We start from the raw sequence: 25,811 nt of genomic DNA, 5'->3' as shown, positions 1-25,811 counted from the left end.
GGCATGGCCACATTGTGAATACTGCATGCCAATCTGATTGCCCCATTTCAAAAAGGGTATATTGGAATTGGAAAAGGTACTAAAAAGGGCAACAAAAATTATTAGGGGTATGGAACATCTTCCAGAAGAGAGATTAATAAGACTTTTCAGCTTGGAAAAGAGATGACAAAGGGGGATATGAAAGAGGTCTATAAAATCATGACCAGTGTGGAGAAAGTAAATGTCTTGTTTACTCATAACACAAGAACTAGGTCACCAAATGAAATTAATAAGTAGCAGGTTTTAAAACAACCAGAACTGTCTTCATACAATGCACAGTCAGCCTGAGGAACTGTTTGCCAGAGGATGTTTTGAAGGCCAAGACTATAACAGGGTTCAAAAAAGAACTGGATACGTTTATGGAGGATAGGCCCATCCGTGGCTATTAGCCAGGATGGGCAGGGATGCAAAACCATGCTCTGAAGTGTCCCTAGCCTCTCTTACCAGAAGTTGGGAATGGGTGATGGAGGATGAATCACTTGATAATTACTTGTTCTGTTCATTCCCTCTGAAGGACCCTGGCATTGGCCACTGTTGGAAGATAGGATACTGGGCTGGATGGACTATTGGTCTTGACCCAGTATGGCTGTTCTTATAAATTTGTGGAGGGTAGGTCCATCCATGGCTATTTGCCAAAATGGTCAGGGACACCAACCCATGCTCTAGGTGTCCCAAAACTTCTGACTGCTAGAAACTGGAACTGGATGATGGGGGATGGATCAGATCACTCAATAAATTGCCTTGTTCTGTTCTCTCCCTCTGAAGAATCTGGCGCTGTCCACTGTTGAAAGACAGGATACTGGGAGAGATGTGCCATTGGCCATTCTTATGTTCTTATGGCTACTTATTTGTTACAGTCTATTTGTCTTGAATAAATTGGGAATTGTAAGACATTCAATTTCTTCTTGAAGGCACTCTTGGAAAGAACAGGCTACACACTTGATGTGACTACTGGACAGAGGAAGTATGGTGGTCCTCCTCCAGATTCTGTGTATTCAGGACAACAGCCTTCTGTTGGTACAGAGGTAAGAGGGAGATGTTTTTATACATGGTATAAGTGGGTTGTTCTTTACGTATATATTTTTAAATGATGTTAAATATGTTTGTTACTTAGATATTTGTGGGCAAGATTCCAAGAGACTTATTTGAAGATGAGCTTGTTCCATTATTTGAGAAAGCTGGGCCTATCTGGGATCTGCGTTTAATGATGGATCCACTAACTGGTCTAAATAGAGGATATGCTTTTGTCACTTTCTGTACTAAAGAGGCAGCTCAGGAGGCTGTTAAACTGGTAAGTTTTCTTTGCCTTTTATGAGACCGCTCCCTAAGCCATAAGCAATTCCTATAATCTCTGTTAGTAAGTGGTTAAAAAGTTCCCTTATGAGCAGGTCAAACATGTAATGGATTTATAGGTAGTCTATTACACCTTTCTCTGAATTGTTCGTTATTGTCCAACATCAGAAACAGGATACTGAACTAGCTGTGCTGCTGGCATGATCTAGTAGGGCAATTCTTATGCTCATATCAAAAGTTCAAATTAGCAGTAAAAACTCCTTGATGCCCCATTTGTTGAACAAGAGGCGGTGTTTGAGGAGGGTTACTTTGGATTGCTTTCTTCCAGAAGAGTTTCTTAAATTAGGTGTTTGTGTGGATCCAACTACTGGCACACGCTTTTTGTGTGCATGTGTGCTGATAGTGGGATCCACATGGACAAAATATATTGAACCACACTTATTGTAAGGTAAGTAACTGTTCTTAAAAAGGTATGGAATTTTGTGAAAGACTTCAGATAGGTTGTTATTGGTAGCAAAGTATTCTCCCTCTGTTGTTCAAAACTCTTTGGATGGAGAGAGTACCAAAATCTAAAGAGAGAGTACACAGTACTTATTTTGAAAAAAGTATGAAATATTGTGAGGTAAAGTATGGACCACGGCCTTTCAGATGTGCAGCATGAACACTGAACCACCTACTGTGTGTCTCCTCCCTTCTCGCCCCCCACAAAAAATTAAAAAATAAAATAAAATAAAAAAACATCTTTAGGCCAAGTGTCCTGGCCATGCCTCTCCACCCCTAAATTAAGGCTGAATACAAATCACAGGCTGCTCAGTACTACTGAGTATTTCTTGGGCAGCATTACATCATGATATCCTCTTAGTGTTGAGCATGTTGTCTCCTTTGTGGTTCTAGTTTTTGTCAGCCTAGTGGGATCTGGATCTGAACTCTGTATGATGCACAGATACTAGATTGCCAGCTTTCTGTTGGGACACTCATATAGGGACTAAGATAAATTAAATTTTTGACGGAGTAAGTTTTTAAATCTCCCAAAAGTCTTAACTTCCTTTAAAAACATAAGGGTTTTTCTGCCTTTTTTTTAAAAAAAAAACAAGATTTTTGGTTGGCTCAAAAAACACCAGTCAGCATGCTTGGGGTAAATCCACTTTGTCTGTGCACACATATGCTTCTTGCCTTTTTGGTTTCAGTTTTTTTGTTAAACACCCTGTTGCATGAGTTCTCTCCAGATTAGTGTACCAGAGTGATGCAACTGACCAAGAGCAAAAAAAATGAAAACTGACTGAATGTTTAGTCCTATCAGATGATTCTGTAAACCAGAAACACTTTTTTTTTTTTCCTCAGATGAAAAGATTGAATCTTAGACGTTACTTAACAATAGGTTTAAAACTTGACTTTCAAATAGATGTTGTCTTTAAATGCAACATACTTGTAGATATGGAAGGCAATCTGTGCTGATATATTAAGCTGATACAATGCAAAATTAGATGAAGATCAGACTGCGACTTGGTCCTCTTTCCTTGTGTATAAGGGATCTCTAGTGCTGCAAAAGTATGAGGCTTTCCATCCAAGATATTTATATATTCAGACATTGTATAAAGAATCATATGCCACTGAAATTGTTACCCGGGTGGATTGGGGAAATACAGGGGAAAATTTATATTTGGGGTTGACAGGGAAACCTTTTCAGCCTAAGTACTAGGACATGACGATGTGTCATTCTTGACAAATTAGCAGCGTCCATTCAGCTGAGGAGTGAGTATGGGAGAAGATACTAATTTAAAGCAAGTACCTTGGCATTAGTTGGTTTTGTATAAGGTGCAAACCACACTTGGCTGGTTAAATCATGATTTGGAAAAACTTAGCAGGTGCATATTATCCAGAGGCCAATTCAGAAGGTTGGAGTGTGGGTTTACCAGTAAGATCTGGGCACTGTGCCTTGGTGAGAAGCCTCTCTGTCATGGAACTAGGGAGGCTTCTCAGTCGCAAACTCTCCTATCGCCTACAGGTTGTCTGTTTAGAACCCCGTGCCCTCCCCCCATCACTTCATGGAAAGAGCTTTTTTTTCCCTCCAATTTTTCCTACCTCTTGACTCTTTGGGGCATATGTGTATTTGCTATTCTTCCCCACCCCCTCCTCAAAGCCTCTTCTGTTCGAACTTTCCAAAACCTAACAGAATTGAGACAAATGAGAACATCCACTTCCCTGTTGCCTATAGACTTCTGAATATTAATAGGAAAACTGATGGGAACTTTGTCAGTATTCCGCTGCTGCTGCATGATTAGCCTGAGCCCTTCTCAGATTCAGGAAGATGACGTTGCATCGATTTACACAAGTCATATTTGATGGTTACCTTAGTATCTACAAGGCTAAAGACTTTTTTTAATTATGAACTTAAATTCTGTAGAAATTGATACTTAGACTTTTTCCCACTCACCAGCTTGTGAAAATTTCCTATTTGCCACTTAAATGATTCAAGCTCTGGATTTTGTTTTAAAATTAAAAAACGGGTAGAACTGTGTATGAACTGATTCTGTACGTTGTCACCAAATTTCATTTGACATGTGGAGAGGGCTATAGTTTAGTTATAACATAGTTTAGTCTTGCTCTTTATAACAGAACACAGAGTAAATTATAACATTGTCTATAATGTAGTCTGGCCCTTAGATTGCCATGCTTATCTTTAACATACAAATACTCCTTACAGTGCTTTAAAGTTTAATGCTACATGGAGGTGAAAATGTCTTGTGAAATTGGGGGATGCAGTATGCTAGTTGAACTCCATGCTGAGTGCTCTGGTTGTGTGACTTACACCTTTTCTGTAAGACTTGTTAAGGTGGCAATATGTGGCTCATGAAGCGTTGTCAATGGAGAAGCTAGTTTCTGTATAAACCTTAGATTTTGTGGAATTTGTAATCCTTTTTTTGGCTCTTTCACCCTTGATTCTTGTAATAAATCTGAACTGAATAATCAGTCTTCACACATACTTCTAAGAAAAGGAGTACTTGTGGCACCTTAGAGACTAACCAATCTATTTGAGCATGAGCTTTCGTGAGCTACAGCCATGCTCAAATAAATTGGTTAGTCTCTAAGGTGCCACAAGTACTCCTTTTCTTTTTGCGAATACAGACTAACACGGCTGTTCCTCTGAAACACATACTTCTGTTCTTCAGCATGTTAAAGTGAACATTTGTCATCTTGTATTTGCTTCCCCCCTCAATCTCAAGTAGATTTCAAAGCAGTAGTTCAGCAGGAGAATCGTGTGTGCTTACATCATTTTACTTTTAGCACACTGTATTTATTGTCTGATAACCTGGTTTAACATTTTACTATGGATTACTATTGAAAGTGAGTTTGGGGTCATCCTAGTCTTCAGTGAACATTGCATGACTTGGAACCATTAACAGACTTCGCTCAATAAGTCCATGACTAGAGTAATTTGGGTGGTTGTAAATTGAGATCGAGGCACTGTAGTGGAGTGTTTGGTAGAAAATATTCCATGTCTGGGTGTAATATAATCATTGTTTTGGATTATATTTTTCTTTATCCTACCACTATCCAAGATTATTGGGCTGCTCTGTGAAAGATTCCATTGTTCTAAACTTCTCCCATTTTAAAAGCCTTTATGCTTGCTTGAGGAACAAAGTTTCTTATTGTAACAATCCGTAAAATTATGAGCATGGTTTTATTCAACTCTGTTAAAGAAAAATATAGAACTAATGCAAAACTGATGACCAGTAGCTCAGATAGAAGTGAGGTTAGCCACAGGTGTCTTCAAGTTATTTGTGCCATCTGCACACAGCAGTGTAATTTATTGTTCAATATAGGAAGTGAATACACTAACAGAAACTGTTGTTTGAATTCTAGGTGGGTAAAATGACACAAATTCATCTAATCAGAGCTGATGGATTAATGCACTTAGTTTACAGAAAGTAGTATGGGTTAGATGACTGGCCCCCAAGAGGTCAGACCTATTTTGCATGCTTAGAAGACACTTCAGTAGTGTGTCGAATACCAGTTTGGGACATTGATTCAAAACTGACTGGAGGGGGGATATAAATACATTGACTTGGCAATGCTGTTTCTGTTGTCTGTGTTCCATGGCAATCTCCCGTGTAAATACTGGGCCTGACCCCGTTTAATGTAAGATTACAGGTGGTATGTTTAAAGGGACTCTGCTGGTTTACAAAAACTTCTTAAAATCATATGTACATTGTAACATCCATAGATATTAAATTAAAAAATCTAACTTATTTTTTACTATGCTGTTAATTTTTTCTGCTTCTTAGATTGGACAGTGAGAATAGGTTACTCAGTTTTAATGTTAAATTAGCGCTCTGCTGTAATGTCTTTGGGCTGCAAACACTGTAGGGCGGGTGGGCAAACTTTTTGGCCCGATGGCCACATCTGGGTATGGAAATTGTATGGTGGGCCGTGAATGCTCACAAAATTGAGGGTTGGGGTGTGAGAGGGGGTGAGAGCTCCGGCTGGGGGTGCGGGCTCTGGGCTGGGGCCAGAAATGAGGAGTTCAGGGTGCAGGAGGGGGCTCCGGGTTGGGGGAGTGAGGGCTCTGGGGTTCAGGAGGGTGTCAGTCTCTCAAAGAACAAAATATCCCTTGCGGAATGAATAGCAAGCTAACTGCCTTGACAAGATGTTGGTCAAGAAACATCAACTTTCCTAGCTGGAGAGCAGCCTGTGGCGAAGCTTGCAAGGAAAATAGCTAATTTGTGTGTCGTGTGTATGTGTCTTCAGTTTTTGTGCAGAAGTTGCTGGCTGAATTGGTGGAGAGGTCAAGCAGTGTATACACATTGTCTGTATGAGAGCAATAGTTTTGTTTTTTTTCCCAATAGTGGGCTTTTCTTGGGCTCCAACTTGTTGAGGGTTTTGTGATCTGAACCTAAATACCTGCTATTATGTGCCTAGTTCAGTTTAAGAAGAGTTTATAGTTGGTAATCGGGGGAAGTTTTTTTCCCTGCAGTGTGACTGGATGCAGTACCTTTACTGTCAACACTTCAGATAGAATACGCGCCAACTGCTGTAGTTCTGCATAGTGCATCATCTTGTGAAGACTGAGACAGTAGAAAAGCTCCTTCTGGAAGTAAAGCTTGATTCTGGAGCCAGGACATTGGGAGAAAGGGCTGCAATTGGGGACCAATGGTAAAGGATGTGAATGTACCACAAGTGTAGTACTCTTGTATGCATACATCAGGCCACTGAAGGGTTAATACCTCACTGTTCATCACAGCTGTAGGGAAGTAAAATATCTGCTACAGATGCTTTTGAGTGGAGAAGAGTGAAAGTTTGGTGGTAATTTGCCATTGTCTGTTTTTCTTTCAGTACAATAATCATGAAATTCGTTCCGGAAAACACATTGGTGTATGCATCTCCGTTGCCAATAATAGGCTTTTTGTTGGCTCTATTCCTAAGAGTAAAACCAAGGAACAGATTGTTGAAGAATTTAGTAAAGTAACAGGTAAGTTAGTAAGTGTATTGGGAACTGGGTAAAATAAATGTGAGTGATCAATGATGATTTTTTTCACCATCTTTCGGCTGATGTTGAATGATGACAATCTTTTAAACTGAGGTCACTTAGCTTTATCCTGAGTGTTCAGACTTCTCACTTTTGAAAGAACCAGTAATATTTGTAATTATACCTAAACAATTGTGGTGTTTTGGAATAATACATATTTTCATTTATTTGAATCTCTGTAACTAAACCTTAGATTATTATACTTATTTAATCTAATGAATTATTAGCAAATACAATACAAGGAAAGTTTCTTTCAAAGAAATGCATTGTTCCACAACTCACCAAAGTTCCTTCAGTATCAAAGGACAAATTGATCTCCTTTTTAAAGGCAACATTTAACCAATATGGGGAGAGTTCTGTGTGTGAGTCCTGTGCATTAGTGGATTAAAGTTACTGACTTCCCTTTAATGCTGAAGGGTTACTTCTGCACAAAGGCATCCAAAAAGTGCAACTTGAAGGAAGGCTCTCAGAAGTCTTTTAAACACAAAACAGTGTTACTTTTTATGGGACAGGAATAATTATGTCCACTGATGCTAAAATGCAGTGATATGTGATATAAAAACTTAGTATTCTGAAAGTACAGAAATGTATCTTGGCATTTCTTCACACCAATCTTTGAAGCTCATCCACTCTTTCACATCGGCTTGTAACTTACTTATATCCTTAAGTAGGATCATTCCTTCACTTTATAGTATAGCACATCAATTGAAGCAAAATTAAATATTCTGCTTAATTTCACAGAGGGTCTCACAGATGTCATATTGTATCATCAACCTGATGACAAGAAAAAGAACAGGGGGTTTTGTTTCCTTGAATATGAAGATCACAAAACTGCTGCTCAGGCCAGACGTAGGTTAATGAGTGGAAAAGTGAAAGTCTGGGGAAATGTTGTTACAGTTGAATGGGCTGACCCTATAGAAGATCCAGATCCTGAAGTTATGGCAAAGGTAATAACGCAACTGAGAAATATAATTATACCCACATCACTTAAATTGTCATAAGGTAAATATTTCCGGTATTAGCACTACGTTGAAATACCACTTTCTTGATAGATGAGTTAAAGCCGGGTTGTAAAGATGTGAATGCATTCTAAAACACTTGAAAATTAAAAGCAACTCTTATAGGCCTAACAGGAATTTCATTGGCAAGTAGTATTTACTACTGCTTGGGGCTGACTGATATTTGTTTCCTGCCAGTGCTGAAAATCTATGCCACAATTCCTGTAATCTGTCTGTACTCTAATTATGTAAGTGACATAGTGGCTTCAAAATCAAAGTTGCTTTGTGGCTTCACACTAAGGACCTTGATTCAAAGGAATTAGTGGGACTGTTTGGATCAGCCCGTAAAACTGAATTTATTTAAATACGGAACTTCATATCTGTACTACTTCAAGGAACATAAACCTGAATTTTCTTAAATCCTTGTCAGAATCCAAGAAGCTATAATTTCACAAATCAAACGATTACTTCTCTTAGACATTATTTCAGTTGTGGTGGTGGGGTGTTTTTCTTTCAGACCCCCTGAAACAGTAGTGGCAACATTCTGGAGTGCAAAGTTCACATAGCTTAAGTTCTTCATACCAAAACACTAAGTTTGGGGAGCATTTTTAATAACAAGAGAATAGTTCTTTGTTGTGACTTATATTTTGCCACAGCAGAAGCAGATGAATTGATTCATACCTGAAAACTTCTGTTCTCAGATGTTGCCCAGTCCTGTCTCTTTTTGGTTCTGTTGCCTAGCCACTAGCACAGTTCCCCCTAGACAGCCCTTTTCTGAGTTACTTTTTCTCTCTATCTCATCTGCCTTTCCTCTGACCTGAGATGGTTGACTGACTAGTAGGTGTCCCTAGTTTGATGAACTTGGTAAGATGTCTTGGATGGGGTCTCCTCTTTGGTGAGCCAAATAGGGTTCATCTTATGAAATAGCTGTTTTTCTAGCAGAAGGATAGAATCTCTTAGGTGTGGGCTACACTGGGGGGAGTGGGGGTGGTGCGAACTAAGATATGCAATCTTAGTTCGACTTCCCTGGCTGTCCTCATGGCGGTGAGTTGACCGCGGCGGCTCCCCCGTCGACTCCGCTTGCTCCTCCTGCCAAGGTGGAGTACAGGCATCATTTCGGGGATTGATTTTATCGCATCTAGATGAGACATGATAAATCGATTTCCCCAATAGATCGATCAGAAGACGTACCCTTACTGTTTTGCCTGTCAGTTTTAATCCCCCTTTGCTTTGTTGCCCAGTGTTGTAGTCACTCAACAGCAGGGAGTGTGCCGAGTCTTTCAGATAGTTTGCCTACAAAATGGCACTTCCTCTGTAGTGCAGCTTCTCCCTGTGATCCAGGAGATTGATCACGAGAGGAGCCCTGATCCATCTAACTTTTTCTTTGACCATTGGTGAGGGACTCCTGCTGTTGAAAATGATCAGATGAGTAGGAAGTGAAGGGAGCATGGATAGGAAGAAAACACTGGGTAGTAGGCTTCTGGGGCAGAGCTGTGGAGGTGGGGAACATGAGAGCTAGGAAGCAATGCTTCCTGGTTCCCTGCCCCGCTCCACAAAAGTGATTTTGAACAAACTAAAAACACTTTAAATGCTGAATGGGGCAGGGGGATAGTAGGGCATTGAAAGGACCAAGGGAAAGAGCATGGAAAAGACGTAAGGGATCAGGAATGCCATAGACTTAGTGCAGTGGACCAAGAGACGTGTGAATGGAGATTCCAAATTAAACTGCAGGAAAGGGAGACTGCTTGATGGAGAGGACTGAGGAAAGTAGAGAGAGGGGGTTGGCTCAGATCTGAAGGCTATAGAGAGATGTAGAGGATGCAGGGTGGGAGGATGATTGAGGGAGTGGTTTTTCCCATGTGTGAAAGACTTAAACTTTAAGAAATTAAAGATGGAGAAAAGGCTTTTCCTCCACTCCCTTTCCTGCCCAAATCCCAAACAGCTATAATTCTTTCCTTACACTACACCACATGCAGATATATGGAACTCTGAAGGAGGGGAACTACTCTATAGTAGGCCTCAGAACATCTGCCAGAGCAGGCATGCCCTTCTGTAAACTTATCCACAGACCCACTTAAGTTTTGATGCTCTTTAAAAGGTCTGGGGTTCCATCTGCCGCCTGCGCTGCCGGTCTGGGATCCCGGCTGCCGGCCCCTGCCAGCTGGGGCCCCAGCCGCTGGCACCGCTCAGCACGCTGCCAGTCTGGGGTTCCATCGGGGGGGCCCCTGTAAATGTAAAATTTATTACTGGCACGTGAAACCTTAAATTAATGAAGACATGGCACGCTACTTCTCAAAGATTGCCAACCCCTGGCTTATCTAAACATACAGCACTGCAGTGGCATAGTTGCACTAGTGCCACTGTAGCACTTAGTGAAGACGCTACCTACACTGTCTACATAGTTTTGTCTACACCAGGAGTCTGGCATAACTGCTCAGGAGTGTGGATTTTCCATATACCTGAGTGACTTTGATTGTACCGACATAGGTTTGTAATGTAGGCTAGGCCTCGGAGTGCTGTACATATGTGTACAGTTCCTACAAATCATGGAAACGGCAAGGTAAGACCAGGTTAACCTTATGCCTGAAGTGGTTTAAAATAGAGGAAGGGTAAATTGAGGTTGTAAGTTTGAGAAGTTAGACTTGTGCTCTGTGGAGGCTTGCTTGTTAGTAATCTGTGTGAATGGTTGATAAGGCATATGAATTGAGGATTGTGTGGTTAATCCTTAACTGGAAAATTCCTAGATTTTTCAGTACTGCATTAATGATAAACATTTCTTTAAGTTAACGTTTTTTAGCATAGTAATGGTTTTGGCATTCAGCATCCTGAGATACCATAGTCCAGGGAAAATTCAAGAGGCAATTCAGTAGTTACTGTCGAATGGACCTTGCAAAGCACAATCAAGGCTGGCAGTTTAAGCAGCCAGTTAACCTGAGTGGTGTCTTTGAAATCTTGGACACGGTCACGTGGCTGCGGGTACGTGGCTCATAACTTAACTATTATTTCATTATGTCCAGACTAAAAGGGGACTTTATTTTTTCTCTCCCATTTCAACCCAAAGGGGGAAGGCATGTCATCTGAGAAGACTGTCTTGTCTTGGCTTCCTTATGCTTAAACTGACCTGTTCATTAGTGCAGTAGTTCTCGACCTTTCCAGACTACTGTACCCCTTTCCGAAGTCTGATTTGTCTTGAGTACCCCAGGTTTCACCTCACTTAAACTACTTGCTTACAAAATCAGACATAAAAATACAAAAGTGTCACAGCATACTACTACTGAAAAATTGCTTGCTTTCTCATTTTTACCATATAATTATAAAATCGATTGGAATATAAATATTGTACCTACATTTCAGTGTACAGTATATATAGCAGTATAAAACAGTCATGAAATTTTAGTTTGTACTGGCTTCACTAGTCCTTTTTTATGTAACCTGTTGTAAAACTAGGCAAATATCTAGATAATATACCCCCTGGAAGACGGCTGCATACCCCCAGCATACATGTACCCCTGGTTGAGAACCACTGTATTAGTGTACGACCTTTCCAGAGATCAAGCTTGTTGATTAGATACATAGTGCACAGTTTGACCAGGTCTGAGGCATTAGAGAATAGAATCTGTCTGTACTGGAGAAGGTTTAAACCAGTCATTTCCCTGCAGTTAATTAAAAATTGTCCAGAATCAATACATGCTTTAGTTCTTTTTTTGGAGAGGCAACAATTGATGTAATGTCCACCTGAGATTGGAAGGGTGGGCATTGGGGTTGCCAGTGGACTGTAAAGCTTGTCTGCTAAGTCCTCTGCTATTCACCATTTCTAATAATAAACGACAAGGGGATGGTCAATTAAATTGGATGGCAACAAATTTAAAACTTAAATCCTTTTTTACGAGTCAGAATTAGACTCTGAAATTCATTGCCACAAAAGATCATCGAGGCAAAGAGTTTATCGGGATTATAAAAGGACTCGGACACTTACATGTATAGGAGGACTATCCAGAGGAGTTAAGGTTTAAAAAAAGGTTTTGGAAGAGACAAGCTCTTGGAGTCAGGGCATAAGGCAGACTCTAATGTGGGTTAAAAAAACTTCTTTGGAAGTAGGTTATTCTGTTGCCTACGATGGGTTTTTTGCTCTTTCCTCTGTGCCTGTTGCTATTTGGCCATTGTTGAAGACAGGACACTAGACTAGATGGACCACTGGTCTGATCCAGTATTGTAATTCGTGTGTTCCTCTGCCTCCTCCCTCATCCCCCATAGCTCCTATACACTTTCTCTGCAGGCCTTTAGCCAAGGATTCTTCTATAGATCCCTGTCTGAGTCGGCAGTTTCTGCCCATCCATGCTCCCCCCTCCCCCAAGATATTGCTTCTTAATATACTGCACATAAGCACACAGGTTATGCCATATTTCATCCTGATAAGCCGCTTGTGGGTTCAGAACGAGAGAATCTGGTGCTGGCTGGTGCTACTGCAACAGGAGTAAAGCTGATGGCTGTGTTCCTCCCAATCCGCTCTCCTTGGTCCCACCATCTGCTCTGGAGGGGCCATAGGAAGGGGGAGATGGTAGCTAAGCATGACCACCAGCTGCACTCTCCGTGCCGTATTTTCACTAGTTAAAAGTCTATGGATCACTGAGTGGTGCAACTTGAGCCAGTAAACTACTGGGAAGAGGGCTGGGGCAGAAAGTGTGATCTTAGCTATTGATCTGCAACTGGATTTTTTGATAGAAAACTTGTGGACTGAGCTGAGGAGCATTTGTGGGCAGGGGAATAGAGACTGTGGTCTGGCATTACTAATAAGGGGTATGGTGGGATGGAGAATATGCTCAGCTGCAAGCAAAAGATGCTTGCTTTATTTGACAGATCTTTCTTTGGCAGGTGTCAAGGTTGATAGCCCACAGATTAGTACATCCGCTCTAGGGTTGCAAGGGCATATCTTAAACCAATTTGAGGGTGGCTTGTGTGGATGCTCTTGGTGCTTCATTGAGTACTGCACAACATAGCTGGCTGACTGCTCTAATATAGACAAGCCCTTACGTAACTTTCTCCCATACTAGATAAGATTGCTAAGCCTCAAGCTTTGCATTTCAGGTTGCCCTCTTACTGTTCTGTATTTCCTTTTATCATAGACAGTAAAAGTGTATTCTAGCCAACAATACTGTATTTGATGTGGTATCTTCAAGGCGCTTGAAGGTAGAGGCAAAATTGGCTAAGCAAAGAAGGCATGCTGAGTGATTAGCTATTACAGTGATGGGTGCTTAAACGTTATTTTGAATAGTTAACGTCTACATATAACTATCCTTAGCTGCTAACTTTACTTTTTGAAATGATTAAAAAAGGTTCCTTTGAGGTAAAACTTACTGATTGACTGTTTTCAGAAACAACGCTGATTAGAGTGATTGTTCAGTAATATTAAATCATTTTATCCAACTGTCAAGTCAGCAAACTGATTTTTCAAACTTGTTGCAGAATGTTGCATGTTGCATATAAATAGAATGAATTGATACTAGCTGTAGCTCTAACATTTTGTGAAATTAATTATATTAGGCAAAACTTGTATATTGAAACATGATTTTTGTTGTCTTTTAGGTGAAAGTGTTGTTTGTACGTAACCTTGCCAATACTGTAACAGAGGAGATTCTAGAAAAGGCCTTCAGTCAATTTGGAAAATTAGAGCGAGTGAAGAAACTAAAAGATTATGCTTTCATTCATTTTGATGAACGGGATGGTGCTGTAAAGGTAGGTTAAAAGGACCTTAACTTTATGTGCATAAAAGTTGTTATGACCAAATTTAAATTTTAAAAATTGGATACTTTTGGGGGGAAAGCGGAATTTATGTGAAGCATTAAATTGTTAACTAGTAACAGCATAAAGTGAAGTTACATGTTGGGCCTTTCCATAGGATGTTCTACACTATCTGAATTCAGGGAAGGAGAATGCTTCATGTAAATTGCTGTTAATATTGGTGACTATTATCTATTGAAAATAGAAGGTTCTGTTTTAAGCTAATGGCCTTCTGTGAAAACAGTGACTGGGATGCCAGAACTTTCATCCACTTATCAAATATAAGGAAGTTCCTTTGGGATTAAAAGACCAATTTTGCTACCTGAGAATCTTGGTAGAAAATTTTGTTAGTAATGTAACCACTGAAACACAAAACAAACTTCCTAGGAGCAGAGTTAACCATTTGCTTTTTTGCTGACAGAGATATCCTACTGAGTGATTACTCCCTCCTCTCCTCCCTTCTTCCTTGTGATATACTCTCTCTCCCAAGGAGAAATTCAGGGATAACTCCTTTGTTTCATCCCTTTGCTTTGTGTTTCTTCCTCATTTGGTTTTGGTAGAATGACTGGCAGTATTTGTTCACATACCAGATTTCTACACCTTTGGGTGAAATATGCACATAGGTTTGCAACTTTCCCCACTTGTCCAGATAGCTTGGTGAAAAAGCTTGGGTGAACGGAGTAAGAATCCCTACCGTACAGGCATACTCTGCAGGCTGGGTCTCCTTTGGAGTCCAAAGGATCGTTGAAAGTGGTAGGATCTCTGATCCCCCTCTTTTGAAACTCCATTTCCAAACATTTGGTGAGAAACTTTCATTGTATGGATAGAATGACAGTATCCACTTCTGTTACGTGAGGCTGAGAAGCAGATTTCCTTTTGCACCTAATCAGTAAGGAAAAGTTTATAAAGAGAAAACAAAAGAGCAAAAATGTTTTTTGCGTAATTGCTCATGTCCATTCCAAAAGGTGTGTGCACGCATTGTGTGCACGATTGTTGGAAAGTTTTACCCTAGCAGTACCTGTTGGGTCAGCTGTGGAGCCCCCTTGAGTGGTGCCTTTATAGCAGTGTATATAGGTTCCTGCTGACCCCCTGCCTGCTCAGTTCCTTCTTACCGCAAGTGTTGGTCATTGGAGCAACTTGTCTCTTGCTTTGCAAGTGTTTCCTCGTGTCTTTCTGTGTATATAGTTGTTTTTCACTAGTTAGTTTTATTAGTAGGTTTAAGTTGGGAGGGGTTCCCCTCCCCCGATATTTTTCCCTGTCACTGAGGCATGCTGCAACCCCAGGGGTTTAAGCCATGCGGAAGGTGCGGTAAGCCTGTGCCCAAAGGGGATCCACATGCTGCTTGTCTGAAGTGCTTAGGAGAGGGCCATATGCAAGACAAGTGCACCATTTGCAGAGGATTCAAGCCCAGAACTGAGAGAGAGACACTGTTGCCTCAGACTCCTCTTAATGGAGTCTGAGCTTCGGCCTCAACCGGCTCAAGAGTCTGCACTGGGAGCCTTGGTGCATAGCACACCGGCCTTGATGCAGGACACCTCAGCACTGAGGAAGGACTCTCGTAAGTAGCATTGACACCGCTCCCCCGCATGGAAGGCCGGCTCATCGATGTGGCACCGTTCACAATCCCTGGTGCCGCACAAGAAGAAGGCGGCAGGGGAGCGGCCCAGCTCCACCAAGAATAGTAGGCAGGACTCCAGCGCGGTGCGTCCTGTGTTAGGAAACCAGAAGGCTGGCCCGTCAGTCCCAGCACCATCAACCCCAACCTTGAGGGCAGGTCCGTTGAGTCCAGTGTCCATGGACTCCCTGGTCTGGGAAGTGTTGGAGGGGGACCTGGACCTCCCCTCCACACCAGATACTTTCGAGGCTGTGCAGGACTTAATTGCTGTGACGGCACGGTCCCCAGCCTCTCATTCCCATGTACCAGCTCCAGTATCATAGAATCCTAGAATATCAGGGTTGGAAGGGACCTCAGGAGGTCATCTAGTCCAACCCCCCTACTCAAAGCAGAATCAATCCCCAGTTTTTGCCCCAGATCCCTAAATGGCTCCCTCAAGGATTGATCTCCCAATTGGCCTGGGTTTAGCAGGCCAATACTGAAACCACTGAGCTATCCCTCCGCGAGGCGGGGCAGGCCCAGGCAGTGGCACCATCTGCAGCATGCCCACCATGGTGCGGCACCATTCTTCATCACTGCAGCACCGCTCCCCAGCACTGTTGGGATCCGCTCCTCTCTGGTCAGGTTGGACTGCACATTGGAGTCTGAGGCAGAGTTGTCAGTGTCCAGATGCAGCCAGTACTGCTGGAGATTCCGGCACCGGTCTCTGCATCGCGGGGTGCAGGAACCCTCGGTACTGATGGTGTCCTGGCCTCTTCAGCGGAAGGAACCAGTACAATGGCCCTTTTGGACACCTTGGGCCTACCACCAGGGCCAAGGGCAGGGCTCCAGGGCAGCATTGGTGATCTCTGCTGCCTGTGCCCCATGTTCTGTGAAGTCCATTGCCCCTGACCAATGCAGGACTCCCGAGGACCCACTGCGGAGCTCAGACCCTGGGCCTCCTGCGCCGAGCGCAAGGTCAGAGCCGCCTATGCCGACAGCCCCCCTCTGCTAGTGGTTGCATCGGTGGATGTTCCTGAGGTCACCAGGGAACCAGAGAGGCAAGAGGACCCTGTCCCACCTTGAGCCACCTCATCCTCCTCACCGTACGAGGCAGTGGCGGGCACTACAGAGTCCCTTCTGCGATGGACATGAAAGCCCACCAAGACCTCCTCAGGAGGGTGGCCCAGACCCTTAACATGGCCACGGAGGAGGTGGTGGAAGACTCAGACCCCATGGTGGACATACTTACCCCAGAGGGTCCTTCTAGAGTGGCACTGCCGCTTATTTAGACTATCCAGACCACCAATAAGGTGCTCTGGTAAATCCCAGCTTCTGTACCACCAACGTCCAGGGGTGTAGAGAGGCATTACTTTGTCCTGCAAATGGGGTACGAGCACCTCTTCACCCACCCCCAACCCAGGGCGTTGCTGGTTGATGCAGCAAACCACAAAGAGCGGCTGGGGCAGCCGGGGCCCACCCCTAAAAATAAGGAAGCTAAGAAGCTGGACCTCTTCGGTCGAAAGGTATACTTGACTGGGGTGCTCCAGCTTGAACCTCCAATCAGCAGGCGGTACTTAACTACTGTGCATACAACTCCTGGAACACCCTCTCCAAGTTCCGGGAACCGCTCCCATTGGATTCATGACAGGAGTTTGTGGCAGTCATAGAAGAAGGCAGGGTGGTGCCTAGAACCTCCCTCCAGGCAGCTTTGGACTTCGCCAATTCGGTGGCGCGAACCATGGCCAAGGCCATCACCGTGAGGCGTACCTCATGCCTGCAGGCTTCTGGATTCCCGGTGGAGGTCTAGAATACTTTGCAGGGCTGTTTGCGGACAAAACAGACTCCAGGTTGCACAGTCTCAAGGACTCATGTGCAATCCTCAAACACGGCACCCCAGAGAAAACCCTTTACGCCTCAGCCTCCTTCACGATTCTGTCTGGGCCCCCACCTAAGCAGGACTATAGCCGGAGGAGGGGCAAAAACAACAGGAGATATCCCCCGCGGTCCTCCTCAGTCCAGGGTCAAGGCTCCTCCAAGCAGCCCCCTGCTTCGAAGCCAAACTTTTGAAGGTGCGCCGGGGGGTGGAGCACCAACCCAGATCCCGGATCCTTGCCTTCCCTTTGTGAACAGTCTGTCCTACTTCTGCCGTGCCTGGGCCCAGGTTACTTCAGATTGCTGGGTCCTGAGCATGGTAGGGGTCGGATATTCTATCCAGTCTGCCCCTACCTGCGTTCCCCATCCCTCTTCAGGGACCCCTCTCACGAGTCACGAGTAACTCCTGCTACAGGAGGTGCAATCACTCCTCACACTGGGGGCAATAGAAGAGGTTCCTCAGGAGTTCAGGGTCAGGGGGTTCTACTCCTGATATTTTCTCATCCTCAAAGCCAAGGGTGGACTCAGGTCTATCCTGGATCTGCAAAACCTCAGCAAGTTCATAAGGAAGCTGAAGTTTCATATGGTCTCTCTGGCCACCGTCATTCCTTAGAATCACAGAATATCAGGGTTGGAAGGAACCTCAGGAGGTCATCTAGTCCAAGCCCCTGCTCAAAGCAGGACCAGTCCCCAATTTTTGCCCCAGATCCCTAAATGGCCCCCTCAAGGATTGAACTCTCAACCCTGGGTTTAGCAGGCCAATGCTCAAACCACGGAGCTATCTCTCCCCCCCCCCCCCCCCCCCCCCCCCCCCCCCCCCCACACACACACACACACACACAAAGTTCCATCCTGCTGTAGATCAAAGCCCACTATGGAACTTTTAGCACATGGCAGGTGCACAGCAGACTACAGCGCTGTAGATCTACACCCCAGCTTCCCACCTATCAACTTTTCATATAAACAAGCCCTTTGTCTCCCTTCAAAGCTTTGTCATGGCATGTTCCAGTTTAGCGAAGGAGATCTAGTGACACTGCCTGAGGTATTATTGTTACAGGCATGTTTTTATACCTCAGTCCCCCTTTGGTCATAAGAGAACAGCTGTAATCATGGGGAAATACTTCTGTTAGAGAACTCACTACAGTTATTCAGATACATAGAAGTTTAACCCTACTAAAAAAATCCTCCTCTGTCCACTGAGATTGGAATGTTGGTAGTAAAGGTGCTTTAGAATGGGATAAATTTCTAAATGTATCAGAAGACAAGGGAGCACTCACAGCTACAGGACATAATGGGACTTGGAAGGCCCTGAACTCTATTTCTGCAGAGAAATCTTCCCTCTACACTGGAAATGTGCTCTGTAATGAAGACAATGACAAATTAATAACGGATACCGTGTTCTTGTATCAAGCCTTTCATCAGAGGACTCTCAAAGTGCTGTATAAGTCCAGTATCCCAACATTCCTGTGAGGTAAAGTGAGGCTCAGTGATTTCCCTGGATCCGGGGGACTGGTACTCCACCCTCAATTTGAAGGACGTGTACTTTCATATATCGATTATCCCAGCACACAGGAGATTCCTGAGATTCGTAGTTAACGGCCTACACTACCAGTTCACCGTACTACCGTTCGGACTTTCAGCAGCCCTGCATGTGTTCAGAAAGTGCATGGCAGTTGTGGCAGCCTCCCTGCACAAACTCCAGGTACAGGTCTTCCCTTACCTGGACGACTGGCTCATCGAAGGCAATTCCCGAGTGCAAGTGCTGGAGCACGTGGCCCACGCATGAACCACTTTCAGCAGGCTAGGGCTCATTCTGAATGTGCCCAAGTCTACGCTGGTCCCAACCCAGAAAATAAGAGTTAATCGGGGCTCTCCTGGACTCCACTCAGGCCAGAGCCTGCCTTCTCACGTCTTGGTTCCAAAGCATCAAGGGCATCCTCGATAGCCTCCACGGGTTCCCAACCACCACGGTCAGAAACTGCATGAAGCTTCTTGGGCACATGGCAGTCTGCACGTATGTAGTGCAGCATGCCAAGTTGTGCCTTTGCCCGCTCCAGGCTTGATTGACGAGCGTATACAGACCCAGCCGGGACTCTCTGGACAGACTAGTTACCCTCCTGCCCAAGATTCTCGAGTCCCTCAGGTGGTCTGTGTGGAAGTGCCCTTCGCCAAACTTCAGTCCTTATTGTTGCTGGTCACTGACGCATCAGAGACAGGCTGGGGAGTGCACCTGGGCAGTATCAGAACTCAAGGCCTGTGGTTACAACCAGCACTATCGCTACACATCAATGTCAGAGAGCTGAGAGCGGTTCGCCTGGCTTGCCAGATGTTCCAGGCCCACCTGCAGGGAAAGTGTGTCAAGTTATGCCAGACAACACCACAGCCATGTTCTGTATAAACAAACAGAGTGGTGCTCGCTCCTCTCCCCTGTGCCAGGAATCTCTCCGGTTCTGCATCGCACATTATATCCAGCTACATGCCTCATACCTACCGGGGGCACAGTACGAACCATCTCAGCTGCTCATTCAACACTCACAATAGGTCACTCAGAGTGGACATCGCCCTTTCGATCGTCCACAGGTGGGGCTATCCCCTCGTGGACCTGTTCGCGATGCAGAACAACAGGAAGTACAACCTATTCTGCTCCTTTCATAACCACAGCTATGGCTCCATAGTGGATGCCTTTCATCTACCATGGAGGACTCACCTGCTATGTGTTCCTGCCCTTCCAACTCATACACAAAGTCCTCCTCAAGATCAGCAGGACAGGGCTTCAGTCATCCTCATAGGACCTGCATGGCCATGACAGTACTGGTTCACCACGTTGCTGAACCTATCCGTGACCAGGCCAGTGGCCCTCCCCATGCTTCCAGATGTCCATCATGGCAGACTACAACATCCCAACCTGGAGTCCCTCCTCTACATGGCATGAAAACTCCATGGCTAAACCAACTTGAACTCCAGTGTTCAGACTGTTAGGGAAGTTCTGTTGGGAAGCAGGAAACCCTCTACTCACGCAACATACCTGGCAAAGTGGAAGCTTTTCACCATTTGGTCCCTATAGAAAGGTTTCTCCAAAGCCCCCCAACAAGCCTCTATTCCCTTTTGTGCTTGACTGCCTCTTGTACCTGAAGCAACAGGGGCTGGCTATACCTTCTATTAAGGTGCACCTGGCGGCCATCTCGGCCTTCCACCTGGGCATAGGGGGCAGGTCAATCTTTAGCAATCCCCCGGTGGGATGGTTTCTTAAGGACTTAGATAGGGTTTATCCTGAGGTGAGGCAGCCTGTTCCCCAGTGGGATCTTCACCTGGTTTTTTCCAGACTTTATGGGCCCCCTTTCAGGCTACTGGCGACCTGCCCTTATCCTATCTCTCCTGGAAGGTGGCTTTTCTGGTGGCCATAACCTCAGTCAGAAGGATCCCCGAGCTCAGAGCACTTACTTACGAGCCTCCCTACATGGTCTTTTACAAAGACAAGGTGTAGCTATGCTCACACCCAGGGTTCCTACCTAGGTTGTCTTGTATTTTCATGTGAATCAGGACATATTCCTACTGGTATTCTTTCCTAAGCCTCATGCCAGCAACAAAGAACGAGCACTCCATTCCCTAGACGTCAGGTGTGCCCTAGCCTTCTATACTGAACGCACTAAGCTGTTTCATAAGTCACCACAGCTCTTTATTGCAATCGCCGAGAGGATGAAGAGGTTCCCCGTCTGGTCCCAGGGTATTCCATCGTGGATTATGTCCTGCATCAGAACGTGCTACGACTTAGCTAAAATTCCAGCCCCGCCGTTAACAGCACACTCCACAAGAGCGCAGGCATCATCCACCGCATTCCTTGCGCAGGTCACTGTCTAAGACATATGTCTTCCATCCACACGTTTACGTTGCACTACACCATCACCCAACAGGCGAGGGATGATGTACCCTTCAGCAAGGCAGTACTACCATCAGTAACTCGGTGAACTCTGACCCCTCTCCGTCTAAACTACTTGGGAGTCATCTTTTGGAATGGACATGAGCAATCACTCAAAGAAGAAAAGACGGTTACCTACCTTTTGTAACTGTTCTTCGAGATATGGTGCTTATGTCCATTCCAAATCCCGCCCATCTCCCCTCTGTCGGAGTATTCCAGCAAGGAGGAACTGAGCAGGCAGCCAGTTGGCAAGGACCTATATACACTGCCATAAAGGTGCCAGTCCAGGGGGCTCCACACCCTGATGGGTACCTCCAGGGTAAAACCTTCTGACAATCGAGCACACGGTGTGTGCACACACCTTTTGGAATGGACATGAGCAACGCATCTCGAAGAATAATTATTACAAAAGGTAGGTAACAGTCTTTTTTTTAAATCCACAAGATTGGTCTCTTGTTCTAGGAGCAGAGCATTTCTTTGTATACAAGTATTTTTCACTTGAATCTAACTAAGCTTTACTGCTACCCATTGTTGTAAATATGATTCTTAATGAGATCCCAGAGCTGAATTGTAGTACACTATTTGCAGAGATTGCAATAGTATGTCCACAATTGTAAGTGGAAGAAATTTTTTACCGGTAAAGGATATCTTGGTTTTGAAAATCAGGCTTTAGTAATTATTTGAAACCCCAAGAGTAATCTGCAGTGTGACTTCCAGATACACAATCATGGCTAGTTCTGGGTGATACCATTAGAAAAAAACCCTTTATTCTTTTTCTGCCCCTTAAAATATGCCCTGAATGCCCTTAAAAGTATATCTAAAATCTGGTTACTTCCTTCAGGCAATGGAAGAAATGAATGGCAAAGATTTAGAGGGAGAAAATATTGAAATTGTGTTTGCTAAGCCACCAGATCAAAAAAGAAAAGAACGGAAAGCTCAGAGACAAGCGGCTAAAAATCAAATGTAAGTATAAGTTCATGCACATTGTGTATTGATTTCTGTCACACACACGTGCTTTTTTTACAAAAACCATAGCATGGGGGTTAAGTAGCAAGTATGATGAAGTGTATTAGTGTCTTAAATTTCACTTCCATAGGTGTAGGATGCATTTGAGTAGTTATTATATGGAGGAATTACTGGTATATCACAGTAGTGCCCAAAGGCCAGCCTCAGTCATGATTGGGATCACATTTTGCCAAGTGCTGTACAAACCCAAATGAAAATAAAACTGCTGCCCTGGAGAGTTTACAGCCTAAATTGAGTAGTGGCTGAACTGGATGCATGTCCAGTTATCCAGGTCAAATTTGAAGATCATGGGAGCAAATTGGGAGAGATGAGCTGGTCATCTTCTAAAGAGCCACATACCTTTGTACTGTCAGGTGCACCGACGTGAGATGCATGCTCATCTGAGCAAACTTTGAAGCAGTACTATGGTGCCTACATGTAAATTGTTGGTGTGATTGCTCTGTCCAACAACATTTTTGCCACTTCAGTGATGATCAGTAAGCTTGCGAAGATTTTAAAAATGAAAGTGAAGATTTTGCAGAACAAAAAATGAGTAGCTTGCCACTATAGCCTTTAATGCTTTCATATATTTTCTGCTTGGGTTTAAATTGGATATCCTGCAGTTTTCTTCACTCCCACCCTGCATTTCCAAAAACACCTATGTTGCTGCTTAACATCCAAGAAGACAGAATGGCTAGGTGAAACAGAATAATACTAATCTTTAGATGGTGACGTTGTGCACAACTGGAATTGTTTAAGATTGCCTTGCTTGCCGTTGTCATTTACTGCCCCAAAGCTCTCGCTGGCCCTGCTGTTCCTTTCCCTGGTCATGTTAGCCATAGGCTTCACTATTCTCTTTTGGACTCTATTCTTCTTGTCAAGTATTTTTCTGCTTCACTTACATTTTTCAGTTAGGCAAACCAACTTCCTTTGTCCCTCCTGTATGCCATGTCTCAGATGCAGCCATAAGAATACCTGTTTGTGAAGTACAGTTTAGAGTACTATGGCAAGTTACATGAACATATTTTTACAGTAGAGGCAGTTGCCTGCATGTCTCTATTTTGTTGATACTTATTTGACATTCTGTTCTCTCTCTCTCTCCCTCCCTCCCCCCCCCCCCCCACCCCCCTTCGGCTTTAACTGGTGTCAAAAGGAAAAAAGGTTCCCAAAGTGGAATGGGCCAACAGTCTCTTTTTAGTCCTGTATCTAGACTCTGATAGTGCCCTGTACCTCATTCTATAGAGGAAAAAGGCACCTGATCAATTATACAATACTGTACTCCTCTTCCTCCTCCTCTCCCCCACCCCCCCCTCTTTGGGAGAGAGGAGTGGATTCTTGTGTAACTAGCTGGTCATCAGAGTATTCTCTAAAGCTTAACTATTACATCAGCAGTACTTTTTGTTTAGGGTAACTGCCTGTATATTTATTAAATATCTGAAACTTATTGCCTCTAGTGTACAGCAACAAATTTCCCTGTTGATCTCATACTGCATAAAATTATTTCATTGTATAATCTATTGTGTAACTATGCCAATTCATTTATTTTATGTGCCTCTGTTAATCTGGTGATCCTGTGCTAAACAATTCCAGTCTCTCTCCTATTTTGAATAAAAGCGGTGATAGGCGCCTTGTTCAGTCCCTCTTTCAGATCCATTCATAAGAGTAACTCTTAGATATCTATCATTCCTCTTTGATCTGGCAAGCTAACTAAAATACCACTACGAAGGCAGACAAGCAGTTCTGTTCAATGACTTATTCTGGGCATATTTGAATTTTAAATGTGCTACTTGTTGAATTGCAAGGGTTTTTAATTTCTTTAGGATTCAAAAAGATGAAGGGGCAGGGGAGTATATAGCTATAAAGTGTGTGTGGTTAGTGTTGTCTTTGTTACTTGAAAGAAGCTGGCTGTGATTCTCAGATCTTAAGGAGACATTTTGTAAATGTAGTACAGATTAGTTTTAAATAACCATGTACTTTTCCCCTCTTATGTACTTCTACTTAATCTAAATTGTAATGTATGAATTCAAATGTTCCATCTGCTTATGAAACCAGATCTTAAGTTTAAGAACTACTATTGTAATGACTAGGCAAGGTCTGCTGGATTGGTGCTCCCTTATTTTGAACCTCCTGCAAAAATCAATCTGTGTTAAGATTGAAGAGAGAGGGCAACATTCCTTGACACTGAAGTAATCAGGAGAATGGAAATCAAGTGGTTGTAATGCTACAGTGGGTATAATATACTAGAAAAATTACATTTTTATAAAGGTGTCTTAAAGCCATTTTTTACGAAGTGCGAAGTCATCACACAAAGATTATGGTGACATTTTTTCATTGCATGTATAAAAAGTATAGATATTCATTTATAGGATGTGGACTTTCTTATGATGTTATCTATATTATAAAATTCCAGGCATGTCATGTTACACTCTGAAGCCTAAAATATGTGTACTGTCAGTGTGAAGTAATAGGCACAGCTACGAGCATGGTCTTTTTATTCAGAGTATCTCGAGGTTGAAACATTGCTGGGTTTTGTGGTCTGTCCAGTTCTTAAGTTCAGTCATTTTGGCTTGACTTAAATTATACTCATGTGATGTGCAGCTACTGTAAAGCATGTATCTCAGCCATTCCAAGAGTTCTGGACCCTGTGATATCAGCGGTCACCCTGCCATTCACCACCATTGCTCTATAGCTAACTTGCATGCAGCAGTTTCATTGGTTGTATGAAGGTGACTGTGCAGACGGTGGAGTACTTTGCCTGACTGCCACTTTTACAAAGTAACATAAATTTTCCAGCATACCTCTCCCAGACACAAATCAACACAACCTCTCACAAAACAACACAGCAGTATACGCAGTAACCCCAAACATCACTCTAAAGCCTAGACTGTCTGTCAGTGTGAAGCTATGGAAACAGCTACAAGCACTGGCTGGGAGCTCTTTTTTCTTTTTTTTTAAGAATATCACCAGGTTCAGTCATCACTGGGATTTGCCATTCAATTTTAAGTTCTTGGTCATTTTCAGCTTGTTTTACACACATGATTTTATTAATTACCTGTGCAAGAGCACAGGGTTTCAGCTACTAATTCACTAATAAACTTCAAAAAATATCAGATTACAGTGGTTCTCAAACTGTGGGTCAGGACCCCAAAGTGGGTTGCAACCCTGTTTTAATGGGATCTCCAGGGCTAGTGTTAGACTTGCTGGGGCCTGGTGGAAGCCCAAGCCCCACCACCTGGGTTCACGTTACAAGCCCCTGCTCCGACTTCCCCCCACCTGGGGCTGAAGCCATCGGGCTTTGACTTTGGCCCCTTCACTTGGGGTGGCAGGGCTTGGGCTTCAGTCCCCCCTCCTAGGCTCATATAGTAATTTTTGTTGTCAGAGGGAGATCACGGTGCAAAGAAGTTTTGAGAACCCCTGGTTAGACATGGTTGGGCAAGAGTTGAAAACTTGGTCTATAAACCAAGTCAGCCTTGCTGTGACTTTCTTAACTAACTTCTCACCAAGATAGCTGACTGAACACCTGGAGGTGAACTGTAAGTGTAACTGCATTGCTTTATAACTCAGTCTGACAACAGTGTCTCAATTACTGGGGCTCCGCTCAAGTTTTGAGTATGACTCTGACTTTTTGTGGAAGTACAACCTTGGATTTCCTGGTTTTTTTTCAAGACTTCTAAAAATTTAATGTTCTTGAAAAGTAGCATATGCTTAAAAACTATACTCTGTCTGCAACTTGAACTTCTACTCTGTAAAACAGAATGAAAGGTCATGGTGGGAAACAAATAGGTA

General features: G+C 43.5%; 1 protein-coding gene across 15 annotated transcripts in view; it reads left to right on the top strand.

Moving 5' to 3' along the window:
* Positions 1-25,811, top strand: part of SYNCRIP (synaptotagmin binding cytoplasmic RNA interacting protein) — an 81,730-nt gene that overhangs the window by 50,877 nt on the left and 5,042 nt on the right. For all 15 annotated transcript variants that reach the window (XM_073336602.1, XM_073336601.1, XM_073336600.1 and 12 more), the window contains 6 exons: positions 951-1,064; positions 1,154-1,330; positions 6,667-6,802; positions 7,601-7,806; positions 13,441-13,590; positions 21,862-21,983. In XM_073336602.1, coding sequence (XP_073192703.1) covers positions 951-1,064; positions 1,154-1,330; positions 6,667-6,802; positions 7,601-7,806; positions 13,441-13,590; positions 21,862-21,983 — 905 coding nt within the window. The remainder of the gene's footprint in view (positions 1-950; positions 1,065-1,153; positions 1,331-6,666; positions 6,803-7,600; positions 7,807-13,440; positions 13,591-21,861; positions 21,984-25,811) is intronic.

Source organism: Lepidochelys kempii, chromosome 3 (genome assembly GCF_965140265.1).
Source record: "Lepidochelys kempii isolate rLepKem1 chromosome 3, rLepKem1.hap2, whole genome shotgun sequence".
NCBI lineage: Eukaryota > Metazoa > Chordata > Testudines > Cheloniidae > Lepidochelys > Lepidochelys kempii.
This window is presented reverse-complemented; position numbering and strand designations above follow the sequence as displayed.